This window comes from Myodes glareolus, chromosome 2 (assembly GCF_982192425.1).
Source record: "Myodes glareolus chromosome 2, mMyoGla1.1, whole genome shotgun sequence".
Taxonomy (NCBI): Eukaryota; Metazoa; Chordata; class Mammalia; order Rodentia; family Cricetidae; genus Myodes; species Myodes glareolus.
In genome coordinates, this window is record NC_142027.1 from 40,805,633 (window position 1) to 40,818,174 (window position 12,542).

The 12,542-nt window shown below is 39.9% G+C and overlaps 1 protein-coding gene across 1 annotated transcript in view; it reads left to right on the plus strand.

The window, feature by feature from the left end:
- The window catches only part of Crybg3 (crystallin beta-gamma domain containing 3), a 108,598-nt gene extending 97,101 nt beyond the window's left edge, over nt 1-11,497 (plus strand). The window contains exons 18-22 of the mRNA XM_048422732.3: nt 1,429-1,568; nt 4,719-4,842; nt 9,441-9,599; nt 10,346-10,505; nt 11,137-11,497. Coding sequence (XP_048278689.3) covers nt 1,429-1,568; nt 4,719-4,842; nt 9,441-9,599; nt 10,346-10,505; nt 11,137-11,225 — 672 coding nt within the window. The 3' untranslated portion in view covers nt 11,226-11,497. The remainder of the gene's footprint in view (nt 1-1,428; nt 1,569-4,718; nt 4,843-9,440; nt 9,600-10,345; nt 10,506-11,136) is intronic.
- The last annotated feature ends 1,045 nt before the right edge of the window (nt 11,498-12,542 follow it).

The window sequence follows — 12,542 nt, forward strand, 5'->3', positions numbered from 1 at the left end:
AAATTACTAGGATTCAAAGTCAAAAATCAGCAAAAGGTATCTAATAAAACCTTTTGTTCCTCTTGTGCCCTTTTCTTTCTTAGACACAGTCTCAGAAAAGGCAGTTTTTTTAAGATAAAGTTTAGCACATATAAAAGTACATATTTGTATGTATGAATTTTCCTTTTTCTGTAAAGCAGTCTCCTGTGAAGTATGCTATTTCATATCATTTGCCTCAGTGATCTCTTTATAAAGAGCTTCTTGTTCTGTCCACAGCTCCCTAGGATTCCTCTGAGGAGTTGCCCTGTTTATTGAGCCAGTCCCCTCTTAAGATGGACATTAAATGGTTCTGTACTTCTGCAGTCCCAAACACATCTGGAAGGGCTCACCAGTCATTTTGCTCCATTGCAAGTATATATGCAGGTCACTTGTGAGGGAGCCAGTTGGTTTTTGATATTTTATTTTCTCTCTTAAAAATATTTCAACTGGCTTACAAAGTAGCAGGAGTTCTTGTAACACGTTTCCTGCTACTTAGTTTTAGTTGACCCTTCTTCTGATTCCCTCCTGCACCCTCCCCCAAGCTGTGCCTTTCACTTGACATCATACATGTTCTGTTATTATTCCTACAGCCCTCCGAAGCCTGGCTTCAACACACATGCATCTTCACATAGATAAACATGAAAATGAGACGCTAAGCGCCTATTTTTACGCATGTTTGACCAACCACTGTCCTGACTGCTTGGGTACTGCTTCCTTTAGATCAACTTGCTTAACTGCAGTCTTGACGGCCTTGGCAGTCCGTCTGTTCATGCCCTGTCAGCGCAGCAGGGAATGTGGCAACTTGGCCCATGAAGACAGTCAGTGAGCACATCTGACACCTTTCCTGGGACTTGTTTTCTTGCTGCTTGGTTCTGCTGGCTCCTCCTCTAACTACGCCCACACATGTCTGTGTCCCTTAGGTACACCTTTCTGAGTTTGCTTTGCACAAAGCCCCTTCCCTCAATCTTCACCCCCCTAAATCTGTTGCATCGTTTTGGTCGTGTACCATTATATCCATGCATTGTCCCTGATTCTTCTTCCTGCTAAAAAGTAACTGTACTTTTCTTGAGTACTCTCATCAGCTGTGTTTATTTATTTTTATACTATTACTATAATTCTTCCAACTTCTCTGCTAGTTAATAATGCCTCAAACACTAGGGTGTGGCCTTGTTTTGGTATTTCATTTCTCATGTCTCTTGCTATCATGCATATAATAATGAGTGAAAAAGAACAGCACTGCTTCTATTGTCTGACATGAACTAGTTTCAGTGAGAGAACTGCCTCTGTGTGCATAGTCTGTTGGTGTTTTTATGCCCTTTCTTTATCTCTTAGGGATGTATTTGAGACTAGGTTGTTTTTCAGGTCTGCCCACACCTATGATAATGCTTTTTCTCTTTTTGTATGTGTTAGGTTTTTGAAGAACCTTCCATTAGCCTTTTTGCCCTGGAACACTGTGAGGGAAGAGAGTTACATCTTGAAGACGCTGTGAATTCTGTTTTGAACAAGGACCTACACTTCTATACCCAGTCTGTGTGGATAAAGAGTGGATTGTGAGTATGGGATAGGGGCTCAGTCTGGGTTAGTCATTGACTTCATTAGGGCTGCTCAGTTTCTGTTTCCCCACCACTGCTGCGTTGGCCTGCTGGTGCTCTTGTTCCTGTTCCTCTTGCTACAGTAGTAGCTTCTGTTTATGTAAGAGATGGAGCCATGCCCAATACATGGTGCTATGCAGTGATCTGTATCTGGGACAAGAACCTTTTGGGGAGGAGAACTGGTACCCCAGAGAGCATTAATCATAAGGCAGTTCCACCAGGTAGTTTTTGTTACTTGGACCTACTTCCCTTTCAGGAGAAATTCCATGAAATCATCAATTTTGGCTATGAGTAGCATTGCCTGTGTAAGACAAGTGACTATTTACAAGACGAAGATGGTTAGATTTTACTTTGACCTGACAGCTCATTTTTCCAAAAGCAGTACCTACTGAAATGCTCATTTTCACTGGTTGATGCATCCTGCCTACCGTTTCCATTCATTTCTGTTACTAGTCAGAGTGGAGCTGGGTTGCACAGGCCCTGTGTGTTTACATTTTGGGAAACTGTCTTTTAAAAGCATTGTTATTAATGTACAAACTGGGTAGTACTTGAGCATCTTTGTTCAGCAGAGGCTGTTGAGCCTGTAGTTGGAGCTTTATTTCCTGGGAAATCTGCCTCTCTGCCCATTCCTGAGAGGGTGGCACAGGAGCCTGTTCCTGCTCTTGTTTTGCTGATATTTTCAACCAAAACTCAACTATGAAAACATGTATAGCTGGTAATAGTTAATGTAAAAATGACTTTTTATTGCTTACGGCTTTTAACTTGTATGGTAATTAACTCTGTTTAAAAATATGGGGTAATCAGAGAACCTAGACAACAAAGAGGACCCTAAGAGAGACATACATGAATCAAATCTACATGGGAAGTAGAAAAAAGACAAGATCTCCCCAGTAAATTAGGAACATGTGAAACATAAGGGAGAGGGGAGGAAAGGAGGAGAGTGGAGAAAAATATATCAATAAAAATATGGGGTAGTAATCAATAAAAGTCAAGAAGATAAATTAAAATTTAAGTCAACTATTACAAAATGGCTAGTACGTAATTCACACATACAACAATTTAAGTTTTCCTCTGAAAAGCATTTCACATGGTTTGGCCTTTATTAAAATTAATTGGTTTATTGTCTTTGTATAGGATTCCAGAATATTACTTTCCAGTGAACTAGGACCACTTGAGTTGCATTTTAAAACCCTGTATAGGATTTTCACACTTTTTTTTTTAACATATCTAAGTTAAACCAGTATTTGACACACTGCTGGAGTTTTCACCGTCCTATTTTTTTTTTCCTTTCTAGAAAATGTGTACAGTTTCACCTTGTCACTATTTATTCATGGTAGCTTTTTATCTATTATTCTTGATTCTCTGTAACAGAATTGCTGGACAAAATTCAAGAATAGTGTATCTGTTTAAAACCCTTCCTGGGCTACACTGGGTATCCAGGATAGCATTTCATGCCAAACCATTTACTCTACGACAAGTTGTGTGGATCCATGATAGTAATGAGATCCCACATACCTTTTCCATGTGTGACATTCAAGTGTTGAAAGCTGGAGAGGTGGCTAAGCATCTCTGTCTTTGCACATGGTTGACTGGATTTGTGCAGGGAAGGTTGCCCACCCTGCTGCCTCGATATGCCCGTCATTTGGCCAATCCTAATCTCAGTTGTGAGGAACTCACAAATCTCAGTCAGTTTGAGGCAGGACTCTACACAAGCTTTTGGAGTTAATAATTCAGGCTTTCCTTGGTTCCTCCCTCCTGCTCACAACCTTCTGTAGGAACTGGTGTCTTTTCCTGCACTGACCAGTGCCCCTCTGTAACACTAAAGGGCAGAAGCCACTGCTATAGCAGCAATGACTTCTGTTACTATAACAAAATGCCTGAGACACTTTGAAAAGATTTGTCTTGTTCTTAATGTTCTAGTCTGAGATTAACAGCCAGAATGCTTCAGGTCTTGCATACCGGGATGGTAATATGAGTTGGAGAAAGACCAACATCATGAGCCACGAAGCAAAAAAAGGGACCAGGGCACCAATGTTCCTTTAAGGACCTCCCACCAGGTGCCATATCCTGAAGGTTCAACTACATCCCCAGGTAGTTGCAGACGATCTACTGCAGACCAGGTGCTTCACATAGGACCTTAAGGGACACTGGTCCACACCACAAGCCTTGAGAGAACCTGTTTCTGGGAACGCTCCGCTAGTACATAGCACACTTCCCTGCTGCTGGTTCTCTGTACCTCATCTTCTGGGTTACAGACTGATCATACGTTAGACAAAACGTCCTGTACTTCCAGAGTACTGTGTCTGAAGCCAGCCTCATCCTCCACACTTTCTCTAAAGTGTCTCCGAGACCTTGAATCCCTCTTAAAATTTGGGGTTCTTCTGGCAATCCTAGTGTTTAGTTACCCAGTTTGGTAACTAGTGAGCACAGGGCTCAGCAAACTGTTCTTTTGCGGGCCAGAGAGTGTTTTCAGTTTGTAGACCTCTTGTCTCAACACTTAGCAAACTGTCATAGTGATGCAAAAGCAGCCGTAGCCAGGCTGGGAAGAAATGGACATGACTGCACCAGCAAGTTCCTGGTTCTCGCCCCAGGCCCTGCGTATTTTCACACAACTAAGACTGAATACAGCAGTGTCAGGGAAGGTTTCAAAGGAGCCATCTTTGAATCTCTGGAGGTAGTCCTTGGTGATCCGGGGAAGTTGTGAGCAGAGTTTTAAAAGAAATTTCTAGAGAGGTTTCAGCTTTTTGGAGAAGCTCTGAAGTACATGTGACCACCTAAGGAAGGAAGGATTTTTTTTCTTCTATGTAAGGGTGGGAGGACTTTTCAATATTAAAGTGCTTTGAGATTTGCTGTATCAAAGGCATAGAGAATTCCACAGGTGGAGGGAACCTCATTCACTTTCTAAGTACAGGAGCCTGGCATTTCATTCTGACTCCACATGCGGTCACCATCTTTTAGACCTCTACCAAGAAAAATGTGTGATTATATACTTTTAGAGTCTGCAGACCTCAGAGCAGTAAAGCAAAATTGCATAACAGTTGTTTTTAGAAAGAGGCTACTTTTGTTGTTTGCAGTCTTCCACCTTTTTCTTTTTTTGCTTTCTTACAGATGGATAGCTTATGAAGGATCCAATTTCTTGGGAAGGCAAATCCTCCTTGTGCCTAACGAGATCCCAAACTGGACAGCATTTAGTGGGTGGAAAACAATTGGTTCTATCCGCCCTATGAAGCAGGTAAGAAGTAGAGAACCAACACATTAGATAGCTTGATTTTTCTGACAGAAATGTCATAAACCATAGTATCTGAAATATTGACCATTTAGTTACTTGCATATCCAAGGGGAAGGTTATATTCTTAAAAGAATGTTACACATTTTAGTCAATTCATAAAATTTTATATAAGGTCATTATTGGGTTTTAGTGTTGAATACAAAGTTCCATCAGTCATATTCTTTTCACAAAAGTTAAGATACTGTAAATTCTGTGATAAAAAAATGAAAAAAATGATCCTTAATATTGAGTTTTACTTTGCATTTGGATTTTTCCTTATGTAACCTTCAGGTTGAATCCTAGCAATTTAATTAAAGTAGTATTTATCACACACCTACTGCTTGTCAGTCTTACATTCCAAAGCTTCCCACTGCACTAGGATACAATCTGACTCCTCCTTGCTTCCCCAGCCTTGTCTCCTCACTCACATGTATCATATGCATCCACACACAGAGGGCCTTTCCAACCAACTGGTAACAAGGTTGTGTTGTCTGTGTAGAATGTTTCCTTATTCTTTGCCAAACTAGTTCTTAACTATCCTTCTAATTCAATCCAATATGCCAGGTCCTCCTAGATGCCTCCCTAGTCTCTCCATTGAAGTAAGAAGAGGAGGCCACCTGTTTTTTCCCGGTCGCCCAGACTCCCAAAATAATCACACAGAAACTATATTATTTAAATTACTGCTTGGCCCATTAGCTCTAGCTTCTTATTTGTTAACTCTTACATCTTAATTTAACCCATCTCCATTAATCTGTGCATCACCACAAGGTTGTAGCCTATCAGCAAAGTTTCAGTGCATCTGTCTCCAGCAGTGGCTCCATAGCTTCTCTTGACTCTACCTTCTTCTTCCCAGCATTCAGTTTAGTTTTCCCCACCTAGCTCTGTTCTACCCTACCAGGCCAAGCCAGTTTTCTTTATTCATTAATAGTAATCACAGCATACAGAGGGGAATCTCACATCACTCCAGTCTAAATTAAAACCCTCTAAGAATTTGGTTCTTTTTCTATAAGATTGTATGTAGCTTATAGCCACATCAGTCCAGATGAATTGGACCCATTCCGTACTCCATTGGAAACCACTTTTGAGAAGCTGTAGTACTTATTTTACTTACTACTCTATCCTGTCACAGTGTAACCAAAGGCTCAGAACTATTTGTTCTAAAGGAACAATATATAAGTGAATAGAGTTTTTGTGGCCTCTAAGTAGAGATACTAGAAAGATTCCACCTGTCCCTTAGCAGCAGTTTTAGATTAAACATTACAAACTCATTTGTTCACCAGGACCCATATTAAAAGCAAGCATGATGGTACACGTAGGTAATTCCATCAAGAGGGAAGTAGGGGCAGGAGGATCACTTGGCCAGCTTCCCTAGAACAGTTGTGAAGTTCCAGGCAAGTGAAAACCCCATCTGAAAAGTAGATGACACCTAAGGGACCACACCTAATGTTGCCCTCTGACTTCTACACATGCATACTTGTGAGCCCCCAACACTACACAGACCTGTAGCATCAATCAAAACAATGCATGATCATCCAAAGCCATAGGCAGTGTGTGGTGCCAGAAAGGGAAGCTGTACATGCAGACCTGGAAAAGTCTCCAAGTCAGGCCAGGAGTGTAACGGGTAACAGATGAGCTGTCTCATCTCTTTACAACACTGCTTAACTTGATTCTGAAAGTCTTTTAAGGTAGGAATTATCACTGGAAAATGAAGACTAAGGTAAAGTGGTTTAACAAAAGCAAACCAGGTGGTTAGAACCAAGATGTGAACACGGACCTTTTATATGTAAGTTTTTAGGCACCCAGGATCTCTCAAAATAAGATCAGCATTTGCCGAGCTCTACCATGCACTCCAAGCAGTGAGCAGTGTCTAGTAGCTACAGATGTGGAGGCTAATGTTGTGATCCACAGGCACCATAGCTGGGCAGGGCTGTTGATTGCCTCCCTCCCCTGGCAGTTTGTATAGCATCTTCTGTACTCTGAAAGTAGTCTTTGGGGAGGAAGCTGTCAGGTCAAATCCAGTTCAGATTTTTGGAGTTCTATGTCTAAAGTACATGGTGTCTTCAGCAACAGGACTTACCTTTAACCTTTCAAATTCTTGATATTAATTTCAAAATAATGCTTTAGATTATTTCCTCATTGTTTAGCTAAGTTAGGTCACTATTTTGAAACTCAACCAAAGAATCCAGTTTTGAAAAAAATCAGTTTTTTACTAAATGTAACTTTGGTATCAGTATTGGTACTGTTGTTCATATCCTTGTTGAGGAGCCAGGAAATAATTAAAACATGACCTTCCTTGAAGCTTGGAATCCAGAAGTCACAAAGATACTTACAATGCATCTCAGTGACTTTAACTGTAATTACAGAAAAGTTAGATGACAAACGGTAATAAGGGTAATCAGTACCTTGCTTGGTCTAATTGATTAGAACTGTGATGTTTAGTCCCAAGGTCATACCTGTTTTACATGTGCAAGGTAATGAAACTATGACAGTTCACTGAAGCTTCAAGAATAATTGTTACCATGGAAGACAACACTGAGTTGTGGGTACTAGGTACATTATTACAGTTATAATTATTGATGCCAGAGTTCTTAGAGTAAAAGCCTGAGAAACAGTAAAAGGAGGGACAGAGATTTATTCAGTGTACAATATTGATAATAAGGCATCAAACTGCTTTGGAGACAAAGAATAGGTTTAAATAGAGGGCTAGAGGGATGTATAATTAAGCAGTCCTCAAGGTTTGGATCCTAGCCCTGATGATGGTGGACTAGTTTAGAATCAAGGCTGTCCTGTAAGGTGTTCCGCTAAGTTGTCACAACTGTGCAATGTCTTGAGAAGCAGTTCATTAGGGCTTCAGCGTTCCTGTTCTCTCAGCATGGGATTCCTGGGGAAAGTTCAAGTCTTTCCAGGAGGTCACTAGCTAAAGGGAGGGGCCACACAGGTCTCTAAGATACCTTGTCCTACCAGGATGGTTACAAGCATGAATGTGGTAGTTTACTTCTTGTCACGTGGACTTTTTATTCACAGCTTTGTAGCCAAATCATTTGCCTACTTGGTAATTTAAATACTTAGGTTCCTTAGAAATGCTAGACACAGTAGCAATGTACCAAAATTCAACCAGTTTCACGTTGATGTGTCTTAAGTTTCAAAAATACACTATTCATTGGTGGTCTTGCCATAGACTCACACTGCACTTATCCCCAGTGAAGGCACTCTAGTTGCAGATCATGTATTTACCTAGCCAGAGTTCTATCCGGGATGCCAACTCTTACCCAAAAGGAATAATAGTGTTTTGTACTTTCCGGATGCTTCCTGTTGAGCTGTTTTCAATGACCTTCCGCGGTTTTATACTTACAGGGTGGGGCAGTGCCATAAGGATAATCGTGTTCCTATATGGGTCTCTCAGGCATACTGCTAGTGACCTGCGTCCCTATCTGTGCTAGCTTTATTTATAAAATAAATTTATAAATTTATTTATTTCTCTAAAAGATTCTGTCATTCTGATAAAATTAAAAGCACAGAAAACATTTAGCACATGCCTTAATGTCTCTTAAGGGCTCAGCAAATAACTAGATTTATTCTGAAGTGCAGTCTAACTTTTGTTTTTATTTAAAAAAAAAAAACTATCTTCTTATTTTACTAACCAATCCCAGTTCTCGCTCCCTCCAACCCCCATCCACTCCTCCAAAAGGGTAAGGCTTCCCATGGGAAGTCACCAAAATCTAGTACATTGCTTTGAGGCAGGACCAAGGCCCTCCTCCACTATATCTAGACTAAGCAAGTTCCAAAGAGAATGGGTTCCAAAAGCCAGTATAAGTAGTAGGGACTCACTACTTAATCCTGGCCTCACTGCCACCAGTGGCCCCAGTCTGCCCAGCCATATAACTGTCATCCACATTCAGAGGACCTAGTTTATGCTGGTTCCCCTGCTATCAGGCGCGGGGTGGGGGGGGGGGGGGCGGGAGTGACGGGACACACAAGCTGAGTCAATTATCTTCATCATGATCCTGACCCCTTTGCTCCCTTCTCTTGGACTGAACTTTTGAGATTTCAGCCCAATGGCTCTGTTATGATATGCATCTGTGTTCACTCTGATGCAGTAGTTCTTTTTAGATAAAGATAAAAGGCTTTGCTCTAGGGGTTTTCAAGGCCTTCCTTACCAGCTGCTGACCACTTAATGACTGCTCCAAACTGTGTCTATTATACTTGCTGTTCCTGTACTGTCACCAGGATCCACCTTGGGCAGTACCTGGCCTTTCTTCTCCCTCCCAGAATGTCTGAGATGTGATGCAAACTTCACTGTTGCAGCCTTGCCATTGAATTCTGGTGAATGCAACTATTACCTTTACCCTTTCCAATGGTCACCTCTCAGAGTGTTTAATAGACATTACACAATTTAACCTTTGTGCTCAAGGATTTATCATTAGAAAAATATTTACCAAAGAAAATAAGTGAAACCGTATTTATTAAAAAGTACCTTCTTACTTTGCTGCTTTGGGGAGATGTTTTTCCATTGTGGAAGGTTCCTCCCACCCCCACTTAAATGGCTTTCCTCGTTTTCTTAGCCTGCAGTGTACATCAGAATAAGGAACCGAGCCCAGGATGAGTATTTGACAGTCACTGGGAACCTAGCTGATGCACGGACAATGTCCGTGTGCATCTCTCCCTACAGTGGGAAGGACACTCAGATCTGGCACTACTGCCGGGGACTCTTTAAATCTAAGGTAAAAGATTGTTTTGTCTGATGTTGGTATTTGTATGTTAATTCCAATACTGTCAGCTGGCATGCTGAAAACACTGTTGAAAAAGATCACTGTATAATCATGAACATGTTGACACATGTAAAATGGACTTAAGATTTTTTCTTAATGTAGAAAGTACAGTTTGGGTTCTTAACACATACCTAAATGATTTCTTCTCTGGAGCCAAATTGGACACTATGCTTTTGAGAAGGGTTCCTTATTTGACGACCCAAATAAGACCCATCATACCCATGATTCCAAGTGTTAAACACTTTCTTTTCAGAATATACAGAGGAGTTGTAATAGAAAAAACTGTTATGAAAGATGCTTAAAAAAATGAAATACAAGCTTCCCCCTCATCATGCTTGATGCTCTGGGAATAGAATACTAATTCAGAAAAAATACTATGGTGTCTTGATTTTATCACCTGCAACATGGAAAGCATTTAAAAGTAATTTAGTACCTGTTTACTGCATCTGAATTATCTTTGGTACAGTGTTTTGTTATTTTAACATAGAAAACCAACCATTACATAGTACATTTAAGGTAGCAGGAATTTAACATTTCAACAGGCCTTTCCTGAAGACATGTAGAAGCAGGGCCTTTTAAAAATAAGTGTATTTTTAAAATCAGCCAGAAAGACATTTAAAGATAAATTGCAGTTATACAAATGTCAGTGATTTATTAAGGAAAGGGTGCCCTGTTTATATTTTATTTTTTAATCGTAGGCCAGTGATACATGTCTTGATGTGATTGGTGGCCGGGACACACCTGGAGCCAAGGTAGCCTTGTGGACTGAACATGGACAGTTCAGGCAGAAGTGGAGACTGAACAGAAATGGAACTATCAGCTCTTACCTCAGTGATGAACTTGTCCTGGATGTTAAAGGTAGGCCTCTGATAATAAAGAAACTTGTGCTAAGAAGGAACTAATATTAATATACTCTAGAGTCATGTAGCCAGAGAACAAAATCCAACAATGAAGTCTAAACAGATTTCCCTTCATTAGAATAGTAAAATTTTCACTTACATCCTTAATTTTCAAGAACTGTTGGAATTCTAAATTTGAAGCACCAAAATCTACAAAATAGGGATACCACCTGTTTCTCTCCCAGAACATTTTTTGCATCGAATAGCTGTGATCCTTAAAAGCCCTCTGTTAAAATTTATGGCAGGAGCAATTAACCTTTTTGTTTAATTCTGTAAGATCAGGACCAATATTATTTATGGTTGTTGCTCTAGTCGGGTTAGGCACAGCCACTGTTGCTGTAGAAACACAAGCAGTACCCGACACTTGACTAGAGTTCACTATGGGGCGTTGTTTTGTATGGCATAGGACTATTCATTCACAATTGTAGTTTCTAGCTTTTCAGTTTGACAATAAGGTCCATTTTAAAGTGAATAATGGCTATGTTGTTTAAACTGTTTTCTAACACAAACTGCTTTGAAAATAAAAGGTTGTGAAGTTGTGCAGTTGCTAATCATCTGTATAACAAACTCTTTTGTGATTTCTATTTTAGGTGGAAACTATTATGATAAAACTCACATTATTGTCAATCAGCCCATGGAAGGAGAAGAAACACAGAAATGGGACATTGAAATCTTGTGAGAATCACAAAGACACTTGCACCCACTCATTGCCCTGTGTGCATGGGAAGGAAGCTGCCGTGTCCACAATGCTCACACAAAAGATCTTTCTCCTAAGCAGTGAAACTATTGCTCCATGGAAAAGCTAAAAATATTTTCACCGGTTATGCAGTGTCCTTGTGAAGCAATGTAATGATTTTTCCTGATGGATTCAGTTGTGGTGACCAATTTCCTGAAATCTGTACTCCGGTTTCCTATCCACCAAATATGAATCCCATTCTTGATGGCCAGACAGTGCATTAGTATTATATTAGTATATTATATTATATTAGTATAATATTAGTATATTAGTATTATATTAGCATCCTGTTCCATGCTTGTGTGAGTGAGAGTCGGGGGTTTAGCACCAATGAAGAAACATTTAATAAGCTTTCGTATTAAGCTGTTGCTGTATTAAAATAAACCGCAGGGTTTCTATATAGAAGCTTTTTATAACAAACACCCATAAGTATTTATACTCTTCAATGAACTGATCTCAGGAAGGGATTTCGGCTTCTTGAGGCAGAAGGCACTAGTACTCTGTATTTTCTGCTCTGTGGCCAATCTTTACTGCTTTCTAACTACAAATGTATAAATAACCTTGGAGCACCCACCAGGTATCCTGGTGTTAACCAAGATGTTCTAAAGTAACAATACTCTTAATAGTGGTGACCTTACATTTTGTCTGATTTTGTCCTTAAGTATAAATCACTCTTCCTCGAGTAAAGGATTACCCAAAGGTTCAGATTAAGCAAAATAGGGCTTCTATTTTGTCTCTGCCACCTAACTTTCTCTACTCAGTGACAGACAATTCAGGGTCACCATCATTACCTGTATAGGTCAACAGCCTGCCTTTAAGCCTGCCTTTAAGACTTTAAGACTGCCATTAAGACAGTCACTGCTTTCAGTCCCAACTTTTGTCAGAAAGAAAACAATACTCTTATTTTTACTCCAGGAATATTTTAAAAAATACCAACCACCTCTATGCACTTTAGACTCAAAGACCTCTCTAACTTTGAGTATTTTTTTATACACTTGGTCTTTCTATGTATATACCGGTCTCTGGCTTTTCTGTCATCTTCTAAGCAGTGTCTGGAAGCCCCTCATAGGTGTGGCAGTATTTCATGAAACATTTACTTTAATGGGGACAGGGGCCATGTAAATTCAAATATATGTATATTTTCATTGTAAAAACAATAACTTTCTAAGTTTTAATTGTTAAAGTATTTTTGGAGCCACTGAGGCTCTTTAAAGGAGTTATTTTTTCTTCCAAAGAACCAAGACAAAGCCAGGTTAATGA